The following is a 24,604-nucleotide window of genomic DNA, read 5'->3' as shown; positions in this document are numbered from 1 at the left end:
TTTCAGCCATAAAAGTCCCTCAAGCTCCCAGGCATGCTCTCTCCACTGAGAACAGAGCAAGTTTTTAAACAGTGATGAACAACTCTTTAGGTGCTACAGCTCACAGCAAGCTCCCACCACACCAAGGCTACAGAGAGCACGATGGAAAGAGCTCTGAAAATATCCAGCAGTGACCAAACTGCAGCAGTCTGGAATCTGTGCAGCAACGGAGCCAGAAAGGAGAGCAAGGGTGGTTTAAGGAACCTGAGCTGAGTTTCTGAGGTGCTGGAAGCTTTACCTTCTGCAGGAAGAGGACGATCCTGACGAGCATCTTGGCGTGCAGCTCCTCCAGGGTGAACAGAGTCCGCGGCGTGCGGATGAAGAGCTTGGTCTTGCCGTAGGCCACGTCGTGCTGGAAGCCGTGGCACTCGATGAGCTTCCTCACAGCGTCCTTGTCTGAGGGGAGGTCGTGGTTGGGCCAAGTGAATTCAGAGATCATCTTGTACCTGGAATTAAAAGGTACAATTTACAAATGTGAACTTGCCACCAAGGTGCTCGAGAAGGCCAAACTTCAACTGGTTTTGGAAAAAATTATCAACTAAACTGTAATAAAACTGAGTACAGATGGGAGAGTCTCAAGACATCCTCTGTAGGAATCATGATCCTCAAAAGACAAGAAAAATGACTAAAGGAGAGGCATGATTTTGTGAGATGCTGAAAAATAATATTGGGAGGGGCAGAATTCATCAGCACTGAACTGATGCAAGGGGACAAACTCAGCATTGGCCTCCTGCAGATTTGTCTGTTCCATTATTCACACCTTCAGTATCCAATTTTAATTTTTATTTGTTTGGTTGGGTTTTGTTTGGTTTGGTTTGGGGTTTGTTTGTGAGGAAGGAAAGCTTTGGTTTGTTCACATTCTGCATAAGGAGCCACCTGCAACCAACTGCTTTGTCAGAAAACCTGGATTTAAAAATTCTGCAAGTAATTTTTTCTCATGCATTGCTTTGGGAGCCATTTCTACCAAACTCTGTCACTTGCCCCAGCAGCAGAGCTTTGACTGCCCCAATGTGTGCAAACACTGCCTGGAACTGTGGGCCAGCCATTCCTCCCATCCTCAGTCCCCAAACTCGTTTTCCCACTAAAGAGAGATGCAGACTGGAACGAAGACATCTACAAATCAAACCCGAAGTACCGGGATCAGCCCGAGCTCTGTAAGATTTACCAGCCCAGGAAATGCTGATTAGGGGAACAGGCGTTTGCAAAAAGCAACAATGAATTTTCTGCATAAGATTTATGGACATAATAAGAGCTGTAATAGACACTTTCCCTGGAAAGGAACCCTCAGCCGTGTCCTAAATAAAACAAGCACTCAGCGAGATCAGCCACCTCGCACTTCAAAGCCCCCAGCCAAGGCAGGCATCAATCTCAATGCTTCAGACACTCTCAGTTCTCAGTTACACTGGAACGGCCTCACAATCACCCTTTTCCTGGGAGTGGCGGCACCGCAGGAGGCTCGGAACAGCCTCGAAGAGCCTGAATGGAAACACATCCCAGCGCCGCGTTCATTCATCAAATCAGCCTTTGGAATACGCCGTGGAAGTGGGGGAAAGTGGAGGTGCACACTGTGCCTGAGCAGGGAACACCATCCCCGGGGGTTACAGGGATCTCACTGATAAATAAACAGGATTATAAACCCCCCTTCAGGCTCCCAGGAGAAGATTTAGCACGTGCTGGCAGAAGCATTCCTGCTCTCACACACACGGACACGGGACATCAATGCTGCACGCTGGAGTCTCTTCCCTGTTCTCATCAGGAAAATGTTCCTGCAATAAATCATTCACTGGGAAAAATCTCTCACCTTGAGACACTTATGTTAGCAAAAAGAAAAATAAAAGAGCAAAGCACTGGTAATGCAAACCCCCGAGCTGGGAACAAGGCTGGGAAACAGGCTGTGGACAAGGCTATGGATCATGTGGGACCCAGGCCGTGGATCATGAGGGATCCAGGCATTGGATCAGGCTGGGACCTAGGCATTGGATCAGGCTATGGATCAGGCTGGGATCCGGGCTGTGGATCAGGCTGGGATCTGGGCTGTGGATCATGTGGGACCCAGGCTATGGATCAGGCTGTGGATCAGGCTGGGACCCAGGCTATGGATCATGTGGGACCCAGGCTATGGATCAGGCTGGGACCCAGGCTGGGACCCAGGCTATGGATCATGTGGGACCCAGGCTATGGATCAGGCTGTGGATCAGGCTGGGACCCAGGCTATGGATCATGTGGGACCCAGGCTATGGATCAGGCTGGGACCCAGGCTGGGACCCAGGCTATGGATCAGGCTGGGACCCAGGCTATGGATCAGGCTGGGACCCAGGCTATGGATCAGGCTGGGACCCAGGCTATGAGCCAGGCCTGCCCCACCAAGGAGCTCAGGAGAGAAGGGATGCCATAGAACTGAAAACCTGCCCCACATGTCAAGCCCTCCTCCTCCTTTCCACAGCAACCCGAGCTGTGGCATTAGAGACACCCTCTGCCAATGGCCCCCCTCCCTCCCAGCCACAGCAGGTGGAATATCCCAGCTCTCCAGCTGTTCCCGTTGTTCCCACAGCACGTGTCACACAATGCCACCAACTCCTTCCCCGCAGCACAGGGCACAGCCTGGATGCCACAGCCACTCACAATCCTGGCCTGGCACTAATTATAGCCAGGCAGAGTCTGGAATAAATCTGCTCCCTGACACCACAGCCCTGCCCCTCTCCTGCTTGCAGATCCCCACAGCTTCTAAGGTCACTCAGACATGGAACACCCCCTTCCAGCCACCTTTTGTTTCTCCTTCCCCTCTGTACCTCCCTATGGAAACACCCAACATGCATGAGGCTGCTCCTGGACATTTCCCAGTCCAGCTCTCCTAAGAACCAAGATTTCTGCAAGCCACTAAATGGTGAAGCTTTAATGAACAATACTGGGTGTGCAGCTGCAGCTGGGCCTCGCTGGCCCCTGCCAGCCTGCTGTTCACAGCTCTCAGGGTTGATTCCATGCTATGTTTGACATGGCCTGGGATAGGCATATGGATGCCTCTGTGTGGAAAGGGTTGGATTACACTCACAAACCCCTTCCTGAAACCAAATCAGTTGTTGGGGTTTTTTTTTGATGGTAATTTATATATTAAACCAAGAGAATGCACCCCCATCTGTGTCAGTGCCACGTGTGCCACCCAACTGGCCGATGCTGTGACCACGGGAAGGGACAACTTCTCCTTGTCCAACACAACATATTTCAAATTGGAAAGGGCAGCCTGGCTTGCACAGAGCTCAAAGGAAGGTTTTCTTTATCCAAGGAAAGCTTGGAAAGGACATTTATAATGGTCTTAACTGTGCTTCATTTTATTCCCCACTGAGAGAGGAGATACCAACTACCTTACAGGATTTAGGGCTAAATATCAATAAACTCCTCTCCTCCAGAAAAAGAAGTTATTTTTTTGAGTTTATATACACATATAGATAAAAACCAGACACACGTGTGCTCATATATAACTTATATATATGTGTTACCTCTTATCTCTCTATATCCTGATCTCAATCTCCTGGCCCCTAAGAGGAATTAGTAAAACAAACCCCAGGGATCTGTTCTGGGCTCAGAACACCTGAAAGCCTCAGGGGCCTGTCAGGGAGTTAAATGTCTGTTTGTGGACCTGAACTCCATGGTATCTTTGCAAATGGAAGCAAACAGATGATGAATTTACATCCCAAAATTGCCTCTTGTGAGTTACTCAAGATCTGTCTTAAAACTGCCCCACACGCAGGGCAGGAGTCCAGAGCTGAGGGGCCTGGAGTCCCCTCCACATTCCCAGTGTCCCAGTAGACCTGGGAAATATAAAGAAACAGAAACCCCGTGTGATCCCTGCTCAAAACCAGCTCAGAAATGTGCAGCTTGTACCACAGATCACATCCCCCAGCCCCTAAGAGGGAATGGCTCACCCAAAGACAAGGAACCAGGAATTATTGAAAAAAACCCTGAAAACAATATCCAGGCCAGAGGAATATTTTTCTCCTTTTTTGAATTTAGAAAAGCCATTGCAGACCAGGCGTGGAGCAACACCACACACACAGTGTCTGATCCCTCACTCTGGATGTCAAATCCCACTCCAGGGCTGGGCAGGGCTCCTGTTCCAGCAGCCCAAAAGCTGAAGCAGTTGCCATGCACTGATTTGGTTTCCTGGCTGCAAACACTGCTGGGCTGGAGCTCACGGGAGCTCATCAAACATTCATTAAAAACCAAGCAGCTGTTTATATTAATAGCGATTACACAAATCTTAAGAGTAAATTGTAATGAATTCCACATGTGAGGTGAAAGAACACTCTATCTACTGCAGAATGGTTCAGGAACGATCCCCAGTGCTGCAGACTGGATTTAGGAAGCCAGAGCCTTTCATTCCACCTTGGGTATTATGATACATCCAGGCAAATCTCCACTGTGAACAGCAAAAGATCTTTCACCAGCACTTAATTTCTAACTCATGACATCCCACCTGCTTGGATAGTTTAATTTTTTTCGACTCTCACAGCCCTTTTCTCACCTGATTCAATAACAGAACAAAATCTCCATTCACTGTTCCATCTGAGCAGGTTGAACTTGCAGGGCCCACATCAATTTAGTGAAGCCTTAAGACAAATTTCAATCTAAAACATGTCATTTGTCACAAGTCTGGCAGGAATTAAGAGGGCAAGAAGTATCAAAACCACATTTAATGGGGTCATGATACCATCCCCAGTTTTAAAGTCCAGGGTTTTTTCCCACATAATGTCACCATGCACCATCACGTGCTCCCCCAGACACACCACGTCTGTGTGTCTCTCTCGCTGCAACAATCAGACAATTCAGAGAGAAAACACCAGTTAATTAGCTCAGGTTTTAGGGTGATACTCGGGGGAAGCACCTCATTACACATTCCTGCTGCAGAGTAACACAGCCAGGGAGTTTCAGCAGATAAGGAGCTGAGCCTGAGCAGCACAAGCACCTCAGCAGAGGTGAACCAGAGCATCCATGGTCGTGTGGGATCTGCTTCAGCTTATCCAGGAGCTGATTTAAACCAAGCCCAGCCCGAGGCACTGCGCAGTGCCTGGCAGCCTCTCACCTGTGCAGGAACTTCTCGTAGGTCTGGCGGTAGGCGAAGCCGGCCCGGCGCACCCGCACGTTCTCCAGCAGCCCCAGGTACTCGACCTGGTGCCGGCACCGCTCCTCATCAAAGAGCTGCGGGGACTTCTTGTCGTTGGGCTTGATGCAGCGCACGTAGTAGGGCTCCTGGGGGACAGATCACAGCAGTGTCACCAGGGCAGAACACTCTGTGCAGACACAGCCCTTCCTGCACAAGCTGTGAGCCCAGCCCACGAGGCCTGGCTGCTCAGCAGGAATCAGAAGGTTAAAATGGAAGTGACAATAACAGCGTTTAAGAAAAGCCTGGATGTGGCACCCAGTGCCATGGCCTGGGTGACAAGGTGGTATTAGGTCATAGGTTGGACTCAATGAGCCTCAAAGGTCTTTTCCAGCCCGGCTGATTCTCCCCTCCTTCACACCCTGCCATGACCCCTCACAGGACCCATGTGCTCCCCACTGGAGCTCCACTGGCCTGTGCTGTGCACCCACCCAGCACCACATCCCCCTCCTCCTCTACTTTGAGGATAACAACACCAGTCCTCAGAAAGGATATCAAACCCGTGGAATTCATGGAATTCACTGCCCTGTTGGATAGAGCTTTCCCAGCATCACCTCCAAAAGCAGCCTGGTCACTCCACCACTTTTACCTGTGCTGAGCCAAGTCAGATACCCCCAATTCCAACACGGCTGAACGATGGAAAAGATGGAGCCCCAAACCCAGCTGCCTCCAGCCACCCCTTCCTCAGAACAAGCACAGGCCACCAGCACATGGGCTCCTCTTCCTGCAGCACCCGGGACTTGCAGGGGGCAGGGAAGGCGCAGTGGGGACAGGTGCCTTTACTCCACTCTGCAGAGGTCCTGCCCTGTGCTGCCAGGGCCGACCCTGGATGTCCAGGTGAGTCCCACGGGGTCACACTCCTTTCCCTGCCAGCCCTCCTGCACCCTGAGATAAACCCCACACAGGTCTGTTGGAGTATTTTGATGTTTACTTTTATTTTTATGAGATTAAAGGCAGTTTTTGTTTAGGCCAATATGATCTGTAACCACACCAGCCTTTGAGGGGGGGTTACAAAGCCTTTAACCTTATGTACTTCCATCCCACTGACTTTTGGAGTCATTTCTTCCTCGTCCTGGTTGGCCTTTGCTATCCCACTTTTAACTTTGCTGGTGTGGAAAAGCAATTAATAATCATAGAACCACAAAATGTTCTGAGTTAGACCCCCAAGGACCATCCAGTCCAACTCCTGCACTGACACCCCAGCAATCCCACCGTGGGCATCCCTGGGAACGGTGTCCAAACCACTCCCAGGTGTTCCTGCAGCTCTGGCAGCCTCGGGGCTGGGACCATTCCCTGGGGAGCCTGGGCAGTGCCCAGCACCCTCTGGGGGAGGAACCTTTCCTGATCTCCAGCCTGACCCTCCCCTGGCACGGCTTCATAGAAAGCCCACTGTAGCTTTTCAAATTTTATTCTTCTAACATTAAGAGATAAAACTTTTTAAGTAGCCCTTGCAAAAGGAGCAGCACATCCTGCAGGCTGGCAGAGCCCACCCAGCCTCAGCCTCAGAGAGAACTCTAAGAGGATCCCAGTGAGCTCAGAAGGTCCCAGTATGACCAGAGACCTTCAGAGGACGTCACAGATACACACAAACTGCAGCATTCCAAAGGCAGTTCACAGCCATCTGACATGGGGATAAAGGGAATACACAGCCTGGGTGACATCATAATGTGACAAAATGTCACCTTTGATAACCACAGCTGATAACCAGGAATGGCCTTTCAGCAACCTGGACCAGATGAAGCCAATGCCTGTGAAACCATCTCTAATGCTGCCCTGAGGAACCTGAGGGATCCCAAAACGGAAAGCCCAGGAATTCTCCAGAGGAGCCTGTTCTGTTCCAGCACTCCTGGATGGCCTCAAAAATCCACAACAGTAACAAAAGGGAGGAATGATCTGGGGGAAAAAAGGGATTAATTTAGTCAGAACAAATGCAAAGTTCCACATATAGCAAGCAGAAAGAGTTGGTCAATAAAGAATGAAAAACTGATTTGACTGTGGGGCTAAAGAGATCCAGGTGTTCCAGCCAACCTGAGGCAAATCCATGTTTTTCTAGGAAAGGGCACAGGAAAATTGCAAGACAAAAAACCCAACAAATTTCTAGTTCTCTGAGCATCTCACAGAGCCAGGGCACTGCAGTTCAAGTGGGAATGTGAGTCAGTGCAGGAAAGAAGAAGAAAGATCAAAAATCCAGCAAATGTGACTCAGAGGAATTGAGGGTTTAGCCCAGAAGGACCAAGGAGGCACAGAACCCCCCTGGTGGGAGATTTTGTGTATTTAAAGGATAGATACGAGGAAATGCAAATGTTCAAAGAAGTTGAATATAGGACAAAGAAGTCATGGCTTTAACCACAGTATAAAAATTCAAATTAAGCTTCAGGAAAAGGAGGAGTGAGAACAGAATGCCTGTGGGAAGGAGGGAACGTCCACCCGTGGGGAGAAGAGCCTGCAAAGGGAAGATACAGGCAGAGGTGTCCTCAAACAGGAGGTGAATTAGGTGCACTCCCAAGGTCCCCCTCAGCCCTATTTTCGATGATTTGTCTATGATTCAGCCTTATTTCTATGATTTGAGGTCACTTACCTAATCTCAGGATAATTTTAAAGGCCCCAAATTGCCATTTCCCTTCAGTAATGCTGAGGGAACAGGATCATCCGTGGCTGTCCTGGCTAGCCCTGGCACAACCTGCAGCTTTGCAGCACCATGGAGCAGCCCATGGATCCTCCACTCCCTGATGAGTGTGAGCCACGAACGGGCCAAGAGAGGGAGGCCTCGGAAAGCAGAGCCTCCTATCCTGAAAGCTGAGACAGGCCTCTGGATCTTCCAGGGAGAGTGTTGGGCTGGAAGGTTTCCCTGCTTTCTTAAGGATGGGATCAGCAGCACCAGGCTGTGATTTCTCCAGGAAACGTCCCTGCAGTGGGAATAGACAGCAAAAGCTGAGCCAAGCACCCACAAGGAGCTGGCAGCATCCTGGCACTGCCCACCCTCCCGGCAGCAGCCCAGGAGCAGGGATGGGTGTGAGGAGTGCGGGAGAAGCAGGAGGATGTGTGGGCAGCATCCGTTCCTGCAGCACCTCCCTTCTCCCAGCCACTCCAGCGCTCCCCAAGTGCGTCAGGAACTGCTCATTCCCAGCCTTGTCTGGCTCCTCTCCCTGCACACAGGGAACTGGGAGCACTGGGAACACGGGGAATCTGTGCCCAGCTCCCAGCACACCGGCCGAGCCTGCGGGCAGAGCTCTCCTCATCCGGCTCTTCCTCAGAGCAGGGGGCTCAGACAAGGAAGGAGCACCAAGGACACGGCTTCCCCAGGGCCAGGCTGGACGGGGCTTGGAGCAACCTGGGATAGTGCAAGGTGTCCCTGCCCATGGCAGGGGGGGAATGAGATGATCACAACAGCTTCCCAGGGAACAGTCAGGGCCCAAGGAGCTCCAGGAGTGTTTGGACAACGCTCTCAGGGATGCACAGGGTGGGACTCTTGGGGTGTCTGTGCAGGGCCAGGAGTTGGATCAAAGATCTTTGAGGGTCCCTTCCAACTCAGGATATTCCGTGATTCTGAGATGAACTTTGAGGTCCCTTCCAACCCAAACCATTCCATGATGATTCCATGATGTGACACCAGGCAGCTGAGTAACAGCTCCATTCTGTGCAAGGTCTTCTCCAAGGTCACCACCACCGAGCACTTTCCTCTGCCACGGCAGTTCAGAGACTCACAGAATTATTAAGGCTGGAAAAAGCCTTTAAGATCACCAAATTCAACTGCTGACCCAGCACCACCATCAGTTCACCACAAAACCCTGTCCTCAAGTCCTACATCTACAGATTTCTGAACACTTCCAGGGATGGGGACTCCACCACTGCCCTGGGCAGCTGTGCTAGGGCTGGACAACCCTTTCAGTAAAAAAAGGTTTCCTGATATCCAATCTAAACCTCTCCTGGCATGATTTGAGGCTGTTTCCTCTTCTCCTGTCACTTGTTACCTGGGAGCAGAGCCCCACCTGGCTGCACCCTCCTGTCAGGGAGTTGGAGAGATCATTCTTTTCAACTCAACCCATCCCAGTGACACTTGTTCCCCTTTTCTTAAGGAGAAGAAGGTGACACATAATAAGTTGGTACAATTTTAAGAGATTTAAGATATTTCTATATTCACTTTTTTGGCTTTCTCCTGGAAATCCTCTCTGCATGGAAGGTGAGAAGGTTTCCAAGGCTTTTCATTCCCTCAAGAGTCTCCTGGCAGCTCTCAGAACTTGCTGTGGGCATGGCTGCCCTGATCTGCTAAAACCTGGCTCCCATGTGACTGGGAATGAGCTGCTTAGGGAAATGCAGGATACACAGAGAACTCTGAATTACACCTGGACTTGGATGCTGGGAAAGAGCCCAAAGCTGTGAAGGTGAATGGGCAGCATTTTTCCCCTTCCCCTCCTGCTGATCTTCACCCTGGGCCACTTCCCCACCCACACCATGAGGGGCAAACCTCACTCAGTGTCAGGAGCAGGGTCACCAACACCAGATGGTGCTGGGCCAGGCCAGATCTGCCCTGTGCTGCATCTGATGGCAGGATGAATATAAATCATCTAAATCCCTTGATGGGGTTGATATCACAAATATTCCACATTCAATCCACAGAACTGCAACACCTTGGGAACAGAGCATGCAAATGAAAGGAACATGGAACGGTTTGGGTTGGAAGGGATTGTGGAGATCACCCAGTGCCACCCCCTGCCGTGGGCAGGGACACCTCCCACTGGCCCAGGCTGCTCCAAGCCCCATCCAGCCTGGCCTGGGACAGTGCCAGGGATCCAGCAGCAGCCCCAGCTTCTCTGGACATGCCATTAGGAGCATGAATTCCAGGAAGTGTCACTCGTTCACTGCTGACACGACAGCAGCCAGTTCTCAGCTGTTCCTCACCGCTGCCACAGAACCCCCCAGCACAGGCTGGGCTGTCAGGCACAGCTCTGCCACTCAAAAATGCCAAACCCCTCGAATACGTGACTTCAGGTCCAGCACAAAGGGCCGTGACTGTGCCTGCGTTTCATATTAAAAGGCTGAAATCCTTTGGAAAGCAGGAATGGGAAGTGCCTGCACAGACAGGAGATCATCTATCAGTGCAATTACAGTGTAATTAAAGCCTCTCAGAAACGACAGCTCCTGGAGTAAATTCTAAAGTAGATTATTCCATGCTTCCAATCCCCCCAGCCCCAGCTCTTCAGGGGGATAATTATGCAGCTCCCATTCTTGCTGTCAGAGAAGTGCAATTTGTAAAGGGAAGAACTGAAATGCAGAGACACAAAGGCCCCAGCTTTGAAAGCTCTTTAGATGTCTAATTGCAGCTGATTTTATTTTTTTCAATCACGCTGAGTGATTTTTAGATTTTTAAGTGTTAAAAAGAAACCAAACCAGTTTTAAGCCATTGCACCCTAAATGAACTCCTTCTTGAAGGGTTTCTTTTCTGCACTTTATAGCTCCTTACATGAGAGAAGCGATGGGACACAGCACTGACAAATTCATGCTGGATGTGTCCGACCAGTCACAGTGGTGATATTATAACTTACCAGAGGTGAAACCTGTCAGCCTGGATAGGAGAGGGGAGAGATGGAAGGAAGAGTCAGACAAAAGGAGTTACAGAGGAGGAGGAAAAGAAGAAAAGAAACAAGGGAGAGATGCATGTCCAGAGAGTTCCCAGAGAAGCTCACCAGTTGCAGCTGGGGCAGCCACAGGGCTTCCTGTGCCAGGATTTACAAAACAGACACCCAAAATAATCCATCACAGAGAGCAGAGCCTGGGCAGTAAAACGTGCTTGAGAAATGGCACACGGCAACCGGAAAAGGCAGTTTTTGTTTTGAGTGGTTTGGTTTTGGAAAAAACAGCACTTTTTCCTATCTATGAGAAGTTTTTGCCCAAAAGATTCTGGAAATCTGGAGGATTCAGCAGCATTGAGAACCAGTGCTGAGAAGCATAATTTAAACTCAGTGTCCTCCAAAACCAGATTTCTGGAGTCACAGAATTGTTCAGGCTGGAAAAGCCCTCTGAGATCACCGAATCCAGCTGACCCCCAGCACTGCCCAGGCTACCACTGCCCCTGTCCCCAAGTGCCACATGGCTCTTAAACCTATCCAGGGATGGGGACTCCACCCCAGTCCTGGGCAGCTGTGCCAATGCCTGACTACTCTTTCTGTGAAGAAATTTTCCCCAATATCCACCCTGCCCCTCCCCTGGCCCAGCCTGAGGCCGTTCCCCCTCCTCCTGTCCCTGTTCCCTGCCAGCAGAGCCCGACCCCCCCGGCTGCCCCCTCCTGTCAGGGACTTGTGCAGAGCCACAAGGTCCCCCCTGAGCCTCCTTTGCTCCAGGCTGAGCCCCTTTACCAGTTCCCTCAGCCACTCCTGGGGCTCCAGCCCCATCCCAGCTCCAATCCCTTCCCATATCCATCCCTTCCAGGTCCTTCTTGTTATGGTGGCCCCAAAACTGCCCCCAGGATTGGAGGTGTGGCATTTCCAGCCACATTTCCAGTGTCTCCACATGGACTTGTGTTTACAGAAACTGAAATTAAAACCAGATTTGAGAACAGCCCCTGCACTGTTAACAACACCAGTACTGTGCCACTGACCCTATGGAAGCCCCTGAGACATCCCAGTAACCACAACACCTGCCCCTTCTCTCAGAGACTGCAGAGCTCTGCTTCACCGCCAGATTCCAGGTTTAAACGAGAATAGCAACAAAAGAGAATTTTAAAGGTTGTTATTTTAGATAGCAGAAAAGTTAAATAACCACTTATGCTGCAGCTACTGCAGCCACAGACTTTGATATTCTGGTGGTGCTGGGATGACGGTTGAACTTGATGATCTTAATTAAATGTCTTTTCCAACCTTAACAATTCTAAAATTCCAAGATTATTGTTATTCCTGCCCACCAAATTGGCACTTTCGGAGACTATTCCCCCAAAGGACAGGTTTAAAGATACTCTTGCTACAGCCAAAAGACCCTACAGCTTTCCGGGGAGGCCAAACCTGAGTATCAATAAAGAGGAGCTCCTGGAGCCATCCTGTTTGAGGACTACAGAAAGTGAGCACATAAATAGGGTTTAAAGGAGTTTTCAGAGCAGCACCGAGGCAGAACAGCCCAGGTGAGACAAGGAGCACTGACTGCACTGGGCACACTCAGGTAACATCCATAAACCATCAGCTCCATCTGCACAAAACTCAAGCCTATCTTCAACTTGGCTTTTTGAGAAACAGCTGAGAATAATATGAACTGGTGTTAGCTGTCACTAAGGAACCTTATTCCTCTGACATCCCTAGACCTCAGCAACTTGTGCAACCCTGTGTTCAGAGCTGCTTCCATCAGCTGTGACCACAGGCTTCCCAAAAAGTCCTGCAGGGTCCAAGCCACAGTCAAGACACACAGAGAGTGTCGTTGATTCCCCACCAGTGCAACTTCAGTCTCAAATTCAGCATGGGAAAAATGAGTAACACAGCCCCAGGGAAGGAGGAGAGCACCTGGAGCTGCAGTGACGGTGTCCCCAAAGCAGAGTGGCTTCACCAGCAGCGGTTCCAGCCCCAGCAGAAGGAAGAGCCAAGTATCCAAACTGGCAGTGACTTGAGGCAGAGCATCCAGTGCTTCGTGCATGACCAGCATCTCACTGGCATGGCCTGAATGCCCAATTATTGACTTGCTAATGACATGTGCATATCATTAACTGTCCCGAAAGTCACCTCACAGAGATGTTCAGGGCAGAGCAGCCAGCCAGAAGCTCTCCACACTCTGATTTACTGTTTGAAGTACACAAAGGTTGTGTTCAGAAGCCTTATCTAAGGAACTTGCCCAACATTTAGACCCTTTAAAGTGACACAAGCATGGCTGCAGGATGGGTCTCACCAACACAACTCCCTGACAGGAGGGGGCAGCTGGAGGAGGTCAAGCTCTGCTCCCAGGGAACAGAGACAGGACAAGAGGAAACAGCCTCAAGCTGTGCCAGGAGAGGCTCAGGTTGGATATTGGGAAAGTTTCTTCATGGAAAGGGTGCTCAAGCCCTGGAAGAGGCTGCCCAGGGCAGGGGTGGAATCCCCATCCCTGGAAGTGTTCAGAAAAGGTGTGGATGTGGCACTGAGGACAGGGGTCAGTGGTGGCCTCGGCAGTGCTGGGGGTCAGTTGGACTCAATCTCAGAGGGCTTTTCCAGCCTGAACAGTTCTGTGACTCCATGAAATCTGGTTTTGGAGCATGCTGAGTTTAAATTATGCTTATCAGTACTGGTATCTCAATACTAATGAAATCTTCTTTCTCCATTGCTATTCAACAGAAAATCAGGAAAACCCCAACAGCTTCAATACAAGTTTCTCAGTGAATGGTTAGGACAGGTAAAAAATGGGAAAGGACTACACTGAGACACACACAGGAAGCTCCTCAAGTGAATTTGACTTGGAAACAGTTCCTGGTTATGCCTACTCCTGGAAAGGGCTGGCATTTGTGATGGAGATACTGATGATAAATGGACTGAAGGAAATTAATTCCACCCAAGCCAGGCAGCCTTCAGTGAGCAATGCTGGTACCCACTGATTCAAGATGGATAAGGTGGGATTTAAACTCTCCATGCCCTGCTGGGAGCTGCAGGGATTGTTCAAACCACCACAGTGCACAGCATACTCTGGACTATTCTATTTTTACAACTTCCAGGTGGCCTGGAATAACTTTTCCAATAAACAAGGAAAGGAAATTTTTCCACGGACGCCTGCTGAACCTGCCCTCCCAGCTCCCTGCTGTGCTCTGGTCACAGCCCTCCCCACAACACCCCCACAGTGATTCTGGCTGTCCTGGGCTGCCTCAGGCTCCCCACGCTGGGCTGGGCACGAATGACTGTGGCCATTCTGTAGGACCAGACCTGCAACAACAGCCAGCAACACCAAGGAGAAACTTTTCCTTCCACAACTGCTCCTCTCACAACACAAAGAAACTCTCTAGGCTCCTGGCACCTCCTGGCACCTCCTGGCACCTGTACCAGATTCAGCTCAGGGTCAGCCAGCAGATTATTTGGAAGATGAACAGATCAGATCAATTTTGACTCTTTGGGAAGCAGACTGAAGTGTGTCCCCATCCCCACCAGAGTCACAGCCACCTTCCCAGCTCCAACAGCTCATGATTTGCCATCCAGGAAAGCTCCTCTCTGGCTACACAGGCACTCTCTCAATTTTGACTAATGGTGCCTATTTCAGCAAGGCCTGGCCTTGGGCTGGGCTCATGGGGACATCTTCTCAGGACCCCTGAGGCAAAACATCCTGGGGGAGCCACGGGGCTTCATTCCTCACTGGGGAGACTCAGCTGGCACCTCCAGGCAGCTTTGGTGGGTCCCAGACCCTCCTGCAGAGCTCAGATCAAACCCACTCCAGCACAGGAACGGAAAATACAGAAACATGGAATCACAGAATATCCTCAGTTGGGAGGACCCCCAGAGATCACCCAGTCCAACCCCCGGCCCTGCACAGACACCCCAACAACCCCACCCTGGGCATCCCTGGCAGCGCTGTCCCAGCGCTCCTGCAGCTCTGGCAGCCTCGGGGCCGGCACCATTCCCTGGGGAGCCTGGGCAGTGCCCAGCACCCTCTGGGAATGACCCCATAAATCAGGTGTGATTTCATGTTCTAACTCTGGAAACAAGAAGAGAGGGCAGCTCTCTCTTGCTGTGCACAGGCAGCACTGGGCGGCCGTGCTCTGACCTGTTTCCTTTGCTCCCACAGCTCCTGAGAAGACACCTGGAACACTTAGCTCTTTATTGCTTAATTATTCTGAATGTGAACACACAGCAGCACCCTGGGCTCTCTGTTCATCTCTTGTGGGCTGTACTCCAGTGCCAGGAATCCAGCAAGGCCACCCAGCTCCAGTAACACCCCAATATTCCTCAGGGATCTCTGCTCACACAGGATCTGAGCACTTGCTCGGCTGTGCCGCTCCAACAGCCCCTTCCCAGAGCATTCCCTTCCCCCCCTTCCTTCACACAACGTGGTTCTTGCCCAGGCAATGCCTTCTACCATAAAACTGCAATACTTGGTGAAATAAAAGCTTTCCCTCCTCACCCTCTGGCATGGCAAGGAGGAGGAAAGAAGGAACTCACACAGGTCTGCCTGTATTGTATGGAAGCCCATTGGCCTGGGAAGCCAGAGAGAACCTCTCCACCATGAACAGCATCCTCTGGGCCCTCTGCCCAAAGAGCTCTGCTAGAGATGATTTAATATAATAATCATTACCTAAGACAGACTGGCTTTCCTACAAGTGAAAGACTCACTGGTCATGGAGGAACCAAAAGTCCACCTTCTTCATGGGGGATGGAGGCGATCCTCCCTCGAGACCTTCCCAGCCAAAAGCTTGTTTGGCACAGACACGGCTCCTCTCTGCCTTTGATCAGCTCAGCTCCCGTCACATGGCAGCGATGGGAAGGTGGGACTCTCTCCAGGGAGAAGCCACACTCTTCTCATCAGAAGTCAGAGTCAATTTTGAAACAGGAATCTTTACCTTCAGTGCCAGGTTGTCCACCAGTGCAATCATGGAGTTCTTGAACAGAGTAGCCGCTGTCAGAGGTCTCTTGGTGACCTCAGTGATGCTCAGTTTCCCTTCAGGCCACATCATCTTCAACACAGGGTTGGAGCTACGAGAGAGTCTCTTTAATTGCAATCTCCCAGCACTCCCACTCCACTGACAATCCAACAGCTGCTTTCCACCCAGACCCACTGCTGCTTCCAGCTCACAGCGCATCACCCACACCAGGGTGACATTCCTGGCACAATATTTTGTGCTCTTAAGAGCAAGTTCAAGCTTACAACTGAGTATCTGGAAGAACAACCAGCAAATTCTCCCTTCAGATCAAGATGTGCAGGAATAGGACAGTGAAACCCCACAGAGTGATCCATCAAAGGCACGGGCTGCCTCACTGACACAACAGAAAGAATTTAATCAACACAGAGAAGAGTGAGACTACACCATCCTCCCTTGGAACCTGGCACCTGTGATCAAGCTGCATTTCTGCACCTCTCTTGATATAGAAAGTAATTTATACACTTTAGCCTGTATTTCTGAAGGGTTCAGCATGAGGTAAACTGTCCCTGATGGATGGCAAGAGTTCAGGAACAGACAAAACTGAGCACATTTACAGCAGTCCAATGGCCAATCTGTCACAGGCTTTAATGTGCTGGAAGTGGTGTTGGGGAACAGGATTTTCCAGAGACTTCACACAAAAAACAGGCTAAATTTAATAAAACCACACAGCAAATATTTTGCAAGGTTCCTGGTCGATGGGAAGTGTTGAAAACAGGAACAGTGGGACTGCTTGGGAGATCACAGCCAGTCAGCCCAAAGGTCTGCAGACCAATTTAACACCTGCCCAGGTAAACAGTGCCCAGCACTGCAGGGTGTCTGCGCCCACTGTCCTCTGAGCAGAGCCTCTGAAAGCTGCAGATTACAAAACCAGGACATGTTTAACGCCAGGTGAAGAAAAACAGCTCCATGGGTGCTTCCACCCACATTCTGATGGGATTTCGAATCTCAAGGCAACTTTTACTTGCCCAGCACGTGACCTCATGGTTTGCACTTTTCACGTCACTGCACACATGAAAGGATTCAAATCTATTTGCCCATTTCCCCCTATATTTTCATCCAAAACAGGATGTTTTAGCTGAGGCCAAGGATAGCTGTTGTTGACCAAAGCTCCCCAGTATCTTCAGCACTGATTACAGACAGAGCAGTGATGGTAAATCTGCAACTGGTTAATGACAAATCAGGCAGCACAGGCAAGCGCTGCACTATCTTGACTGCACAATCAGTTGGTTTTGAACAAACACTTTAAATTCAGTTCAATTAAAGGCTGCATCAGGACAGAGACAACATGTACAGAATAAGGACTTTAACCTGAAAAATCAAACTAACAGCCTCTGGGTCACGGGAGATGTACAAAGATCAAATCCCAAAGCAAAGTGTTTATTCACACACACTGAAGAGAGAATCACTGAAAACCTGAGTCTCTGATAGCATCACTCCACAAAAAAGGATTTTGACAAATCAGATTAAAATTCACCTCATTAATATTCTTACCTGTTGTACATGAGGCGTTTGAAGTCTTGAAATAAAGTGTCCTTGTTTTTGTCAATAAATCCAGTGACTGAGTAACTAAAAACCACAGGAAAACCAGAGTTAATTACAAAGTAGCAAACTCCATCTGTGAGCTGCTGCTAACTGTGGAATCAGCATCCCTGCACTCCTACAGACACAGCAGATGCTAATCAGGAGGCCAGCCCTGCTCCCAGCCTATCACTAATTGCTGCAGGAGCAGAGTGTGAGACTTGGATCCTTGGGCCCAGCTCCCGCCTCCAGCACAGAACAACAACCTGGCTTCAGAGAGCCCCTGGAGCTGGGCAGGGGCTGGCTGAGACACCTCACAGCACTTGTGCAGGGGGCAGATGGCCCAAATTCAGGAGTTACACTCAGGATTCTGTCTCCAAACTGAGCGTGTGCTTGTGTTAAATCCTAGAGAAACTCAGGTTTGTTTTTCAGTCTGTGCAGTCTGCCCCTCTCGTGGTAGAGAGAGGCTGAATTCCAGAGCAGCCTCTGACCAGTGACTGGGGAGCTCTCCTGGAAATCAACACACACACATTTTAGATTCCTTCCTTCCTCTATTCCCACAGCAACACCACTCCAGGAGGTCACTGTTTCAGGGTCTCATCTCTTCTCCAAGTCTCAAGGTAGGCAGTGCTCTGTCCTCATGGAAAAGGTCCAAAATCTCCCCATTCAGTGACACTCACATAGATGTTTCCTGAGCTGCAGATCCCACCCTGGGAAGCTGCATCCAACCTGCAGGCTCTGGGATCAACCCACAACCTGCAAATCCCTGTACAAAGCTATCCTCAAATCACAGAATCATGGAATAGGACCTTTTAAGAGTCATCCAATTCCACCCCCTGCCATGGGCAGGGACACCTTCCACTATCCCAAGTTGCTCCAAGCCCCATCCAACCTGGCCTGGGACACTTCCAGGGATCCAGGGACAGCCACAGCTGCTCTGGGCACCCTGTGCCAGGGCCTCACCACCCTCAAGTCTTGGGGCTCCACATAAGATCTGAGCTTGAACTATCTGTGATACCTTCCACATTTCAGTTTTCTTTTTCACCATTTGTCAGCAACTGGCAGTTCAGAAGGTTTAACCACTAATACAGCACAGAAAATACAGCACCTTGTATTTTCTCCTCCAAACCCCCCTGAAATGAGGGATACCTGTCAGGAATTGCTCAGCAAAGGCTCCAGAAGACAACCTGCCTGTGCTACATGGACTCCAGTCTGGTAACATTGGTTGTCCTTGGAATTAAAATTAAAATCAATCTCAAGGTAAAAGAAATTTTGAATTATTCCCCCAGTAACTCCCTTTCTTCTGACATGGGAAGTTACACAAATTCTAAACCATTAAGTGACTCCAGTGATATTCCACACGACAGCTTTCCCAGCAAATGGTTCCTACCATGTGCATCCTTCACTTCCACTCACTCTCCCTTCCCACTGCTGTCACCTCCTGCACTGCTCCTGCAGGTTCCAGGCAAGCACCTCCCAACCCTCCTGCCCCGATCCCTCCTGCAGGTTATCACTCCCCTGTGCTTCCAGCCTGCTCCAGCTGATTGGAGAATTTAAAGCCAGAGTTATATAATCACACCAAACAGATGTCTAAACCAGATTTTATTAGCTCACTGTAGCTTTCTCACATAAACACTGCTGCCTTTTTCCCCTCTTTTTTTTCCCTGGAGCACTGCTCTCCCCTCACTCCCACCCCTCCCTCTCCTTTTGTTTCACTCCAAGTACAAATTCCCACTCTGTAGAGCAAGGCACCAGCAGAAGATTTAATTGATAAGCAAGCACTGCACTCTGTAACTGTGTGTGACAGCTATTCTGGCTTGCACCAGAAGCAGCAGTAAACCAGAATATTGTACCACTTCAGAGCTGCTGGGAAGACAAAAATAGAAGGTGCAACTTTATTTCTGAAGGCAACTCACATCACATCCCCGGCGTAGTGCTTGATCCGGAAGTCTCTGTCGAACTCCAGCGTTTTGTCCGTGGCACAAAGCTGAAATAAATTCACATACATCAAAATACTAGCCTTGGGTTGATATTAAAACACCATCCCTGGATTTACAAGCTCCATGGAAGAACAACCTGCCTTCAAAATAGCACTAGGAACTGCAGGAATTCCACTTTCTATGTGCATGTGCAGATGTGAAACCCAGCGCTGGATAATGTTTTCATGGATGCACTGTAAGAATATGTGCTTGTACAAATGAAGCTGCAAGAGCCTATAATTTTATCAGGAAATTGATATTATCTCAGAAACACCATTATGCAAAAAGAACACTTGTGCCTGTAGAGAAACACTGCACCCACGAGTTAATTTACGACTTTTTTTAAATCTTCCTTTATATTTTTTCCCATTGCAGTGTAGCTCCTCAGCAGAGAAATGGGCCAATTGCTGTGACAACAGCAAGGCTTGTTCTGCCCCAGATCCCTCCTGGTCATCTGGCACCCCTCAAACAGGGACCCCTGTGCAGATCCACTGCTCCAGCCCTCTGCTTCCAGCTCAAATTCCCTTCCCATCCCATCCCATCCCATCCCATCCCATCCCATCCCATCCCATCCCATCCCATCCCATCCCATTCCTTCTGCACAACAGAAGATGTCCAGTGCCCACATGGCAGCTGTTCAGCAGCAGTGGCTGTAACACACTCATCCCTTCAGGAATAGCAGGAGCCAAAAAATCCATCAGGGCTGGCTTAATTAAAAAGGCAGAATGAGATAAGAATGAGGATTTTGTTATAGGCAAAAGGAGCAGGAGATGAATTAAGTCTTTGCAGGCAGCATTTAACGACACCGAGGGCTATGAGCAGATATCTGCTATCCACAAAAAGTCTTGGAGAAATAAAAGAGGAAATTAGCATGGTTGAAATGCAGGGCAGGAGGGATGACTGGCACAGGGAGATACACTCCAAAAATTCACCTGTGTCCAAGAGCACAGGATAGATTGGCTCAAACTGTTAAGAACAGATGAAAAAAATAGAATATACTTTACACAAAATTAATCACAAGGAGGAGCCCAAGGAGCGTGAGTACCAAGGTCCCCAGGAGGTCCCAGAGGTGTGGGAAGTCCAGCACAGCAGGAGGAAGGAGCACCAGGAGCTGCAGAGTTGATGGATGACCGAGGTGCAGCAGAACACAGAGGAAATGAAGGAATGAGGCAACACCAGGAAAACAAAGTCATTTTTCTTGCTGCAGTGGGTTCCCAGCACGGGGCTGGGGAGTGCCTTTGTCAGCCACCCAAACACACAGCTCAAACCAACAAGTCAATAAAAGAGGCAAATACCAAATGGAAAAAGAAATGTGTCTGTGCTACCAGACAGGGCACAGCTGGCAGCACAAGCTCCTCCTAAAGCTCACCCAGCTCTGGAGAGGCTGGAAGGAGCCATAACACAGCAATCAGGGGTTTTGTTGTTTGCTGGTTTGTTTTTTCTTAAGGCGTGATTCTCTCCAAACTTTGTGTCTGCTGGACAAAGCAGTCGAAATTAGTGAAAAAAAAGAGCAGCAAGTCCATTGATAAAGTGGATCATCTGCTTGGGTTTCTGGGAGCCCTTGCAGGAGGCTCCTCACTGACAGCTCACAGCATTTGAAGGGTAGTAAAGACAGGAGAAAGGTGTTGGAAAGATGGGAATCCTGTGGGAGCCAGCACTGAGGCTGTGCTTTCACAGCATCTGAAATGAGCCACAACCTGAGGGTGATGGGAAGGTCATGGGGCTGGGTGGTGGCACTTCATCACTGAGGGCTGCCTGGGAGAAACTGCGGGAGACACCCGGAGTTAAATGAGGGCAAAGCAGAGCAAATGAAACGCCCCAGGAGGGCAGGGATTCCCACTGAGAAAGGGCAAAGTTCACAGGAACTGATGGGCCCCAAACTGTCCCTTTACCTACTCTCCTTCATCTCAAAAAGGACACGGAGAACTGGGAGAGACTTGAAGGGCAAAACCATCCCCTGCTGACTGCCTGCCCTGGGAGGATGGGCCAATGAACTCGGCCTCCCTGGGTTAGGAAAGAAATGCCCAGAGATGATGGCAAAAAACGTGGAGATGATGTAGTGGAAGACACTAAAGAGAACTGTGTTTTGCCATTTAAAAACTAGGAGGTGAGAGGTGTAATCTAAAATGGAAAAGGGAGGAGGGAGGGAAACAAGGAGGAAGGAGCTCTTCACATGAGTATCTGAGCTGTGGAATTCTTTGTATATTTAAAAAAACCAAGAAGACCGCACAAAAAGCCCTACTAAGGACACCAGGAGGTTCCTGGGCTGCAGGTCCCTGAAGATGGGAGCAGGTCAAGTTATCACTTCACATTTGTCCCATATTGGGCTCTCACGTGGGCGTTCACCACTGTCCAGTGTCTTGGGAGACACAATATCAGGTGGACTGGAATGGACCTTCTGATATTCCTCCCTTCAGAACCAGTTTGTTGAGACTGATGCTCTCCACAATTTGAAGACTGAGGCATTCATGGACTGTCTGTCACTGCACTTGATCCTTCCAAAGTATAATATCAACAGAAAAGAAATGGAATTTGGAGAGGCTGAGGATACGAATGGTGACGTTGGGAAGGGCCACCAGAACATGTGGCACATCTGCACATCCAGATTAGTATTAGACAAATCTGAGGAGGACACCCCACGCTCCAGGAATACAACATTCTGCCACAAATTCTGCTGGTGGAAGTGTTAACCAGCATTCTCCTGGCTTGTTCAGCCTTCCCCAGGACAAGGGCGCCAGCAGCGTGGAGCAGCCGGGTACACAAAGTAGGACACGACTATTTAGGGCACCACAGCCCCCTAGAGCTTCTCCACATGGAGCCTGTGTGCAACATGCTCTGCAGGGAGCAGTGGAGCATGAACTGGGCTGAGGGACGGGAGCCGCTCCCAACACACGACTTTACCTCCTCAGGAACAGTTCCCATGTGTGGAACTTTACAGGATCTGCGTGGGCCACTGCAGTCTGCAAAGGCACGGCATGAGATGGAATCAAGCCCTTTGTTTTAATCCAAATTAGAAGAGCTCAGAAGGCTCAGGCTTCCCACAGCAGTTGTGGGTGGGACTGAGGAAGAGCTCTGAGGTGCTGGGACATCAGCAGAGATGCGATGGGGAGAAAAAATAATCATTATGCTGAGAGGTTTATGGGTCAGTGTTTTCAAGGCTCTATTGATTTAACTAGAAATTAGCAAGCCAGGCAGATCCATCACCCCCTCCATAAACATTATTTATAGCAGGATTCCTTGTCTCCCTTGTAGCCTGTGCAGGCAGTTTCTGACAACGCCACCTCCTGCTGAGGAACGCTGCAGCTGGCAATGCTGTCCTTTAATGTCTCCTTGCTGGGAGGGGACTCCTGAAGGCAAGGACTTTAGCAGATTTTATTTTTAAATGTTCATTTTATAGCCTCCCATAATACCTCCTGAAATTCCATCCCCTTCTGCCACCGCACTAAAGGACCACCTGCTCCCTCTGTGGCAGAGCCCCTTCCCCTGGGCAGATGTGGGAGCCAGGACAGAGCAGAAACCAAACACCTCTCTCTACATCCACTGACCAGACAGCTCTGGAAACCGGACCACTCCCCCAGCTCCCCACTGCAGAGGATCCCAGGCTCCATCCCACCAGCATTACCACTAAAGGAAGCCGTTTGCATTCAAACAGGAACCCAGACTAGGCCTCACACTTGTTTTCAGGTGGGTTTTCTCAGAACGTGCCATGTCACTGCTCAGGCATGTGAAATCTGGGTCAACACTGGAATCAAGCTCCCTGTCCCACTCCCTGAGCTCGGGTGCACGTGGCAGGTGAGACATCAGGTGTGCTGCAGCAAAAGGGCATTTAAGGAAAGCAGCATCTGGGAGGAAAAAGTGGTTTTTGGTTTACTTTCATCCTGGCCTCTCCTCAGACAGCCGCAGCCAGACCCATTGTTTATCCTGAGCCTCCCGGAGGCAGCCTTTAGCACATATCTTACACAACCAGGCTAATTTGGTATTTCTGACCTACATAAAACATTGTGCCGGGGTGGGAGGGAGCAGGGGGGACTGGCACTCTGAGCCAGGCATTTCAGACAGTGTTTCTGAGTAGAGAGACATCAATAAATTAAAGGCCCTTATTTGATTACTTAGTGTGAAAGATTCTCAAATTAATCAGGCTGGTGACCATTTTGCAATCTGCTGCCAAGTGAGGAACAAATGAAGCCTTTTAATTCGCCCATTGTAGCCCAGACAAAGCCGGGCGAGGGGCCGGGGTGCTCTGAGGTGCAGCGGGAGATGAGCACGTTCTGCAGCCAATGACGATGAAAAAAGCCCAAATCACAGCGCTGTAATAAAGCAGGAGTGAGAACAATTTCACTGTCACTATGTATTAGAGCAGCCTGGGAAGAACAACACGTGGGCCGAGCCGGTGCATCGATTGGTTCCAGATGACATCATGGTATGTCAAGGCACGAGCTCAGGCTCCTTTTATCCCGGAATAAAAGGGATGTGCCATCGGACGTGCTGGAGCTCCCTCTGCCGGGTTCCTCTGCGGCTGGAGCTGCTCCGGGCTCCTCATCTCACACTCAGTCGCAGCGATTCCAACCCAGCCACCCCTAAACCCCTTTTTCCTCATTCCATTCCACCTTAGAACACGGAGAAGGGATGGCAGAGGACAGCAAGGTCTGTGGGTTACCTTCCTGCTGGAGAAGTGCGCGTGCTTCCCCAGTTTGTTGTTGAGGGCCTCGAGGAACATCTCATCCGTGACTTTCCCCACGTTCATGCAGGCATCGTCCAGAATGGCAATGATCCCTTTGTGCTGCTGCTCCACCAGGTCCACGATAACCTGGTTGTTGAAGTAATCAATCTACAGCAAACAAAGGACAGGGTGTTGGTGACCTTGGCCGCAGAAATGGGAGAGTACCAGTGTGACAGCAAGGAGCAATCAGCTCTGAACATGCAGATCTCTAATTCCTGATCAAGCAGGCTGCTCTCCTATGCTGAACAGCAAAGGAAGTGATTTTTCAAACCCCTCACAAACATCTTGAGACCTCTGCTGCTGAATGCCCTTTAAAATGTCTTTTACAATTCAGCTGTGTGCAGTCACCACAGTGACACTGCACATCCTGTCCTTGGCATTCTGAAGAGAGTTTGAACAGGAAAAGTCAAGATTTTTGAGTGTTACTATCAACAACTAGAAAAATCCATAAGCACTCAGAACAGAAACGCACAGTCGTGTGTGCGGCATCACAGAGGTGCCACAAGAGGTTTCATCTCAGACCTGGAGTCCCTTATTTTCCCAAGGACGCACGTGTTGAGGTGGCTGGGGAGCTCCCGCCCCAGCCTGATCCCAGCCTGACAGGACAGCTGGCAGGGACACAG

At 49.9% G+C, this 24,604-nt stretch overlaps 1 protein-coding gene across 1 annotated transcript in view; it reads right to left on the bottom strand.

Moving 5' to 3' along the window:
- MYO1D (myosin ID) overlaps positions 1 to 24,604 on the bottom strand; it is a 155,589-nt gene that overhangs the window by 85,879 nt on the left and 45,106 nt on the right. The window contains exons 11-16 of the mRNA XM_032134297.1: positions 23,919 to 24,089; positions 19,199 to 19,269; positions 17,256 to 17,330; positions 15,684 to 15,816; positions 5,117 to 5,283; positions 278 to 485 (exon numbers count right to left, since the gene is read on the bottom strand). Of these exons, the coding sequence (XP_031990188.1) occupies positions 278 to 485; positions 5,117 to 5,283; positions 15,684 to 15,816; positions 17,256 to 17,330; positions 19,199 to 19,269; positions 23,919 to 24,089 (825 nt within the window). The remainder of the gene's footprint in view (positions 1 to 277; positions 486 to 5,116; positions 5,284 to 15,683; positions 15,817 to 17,255; positions 17,331 to 19,198; positions 19,270 to 23,918; positions 24,090 to 24,604) is intronic.

This window comes from Corvus moneduloides, chromosome 26 (genome assembly GCF_009650955.1).
Source record: "Corvus moneduloides isolate bCorMon1 chromosome 26, bCorMon1.pri, whole genome shotgun sequence".
Classification (NCBI taxonomy): Eukaryota; Metazoa; Chordata; class Aves; order Passeriformes; family Corvidae; genus Corvus; species Corvus moneduloides.
This window is presented reverse-complemented; position numbering and strand designations above follow the sequence as displayed.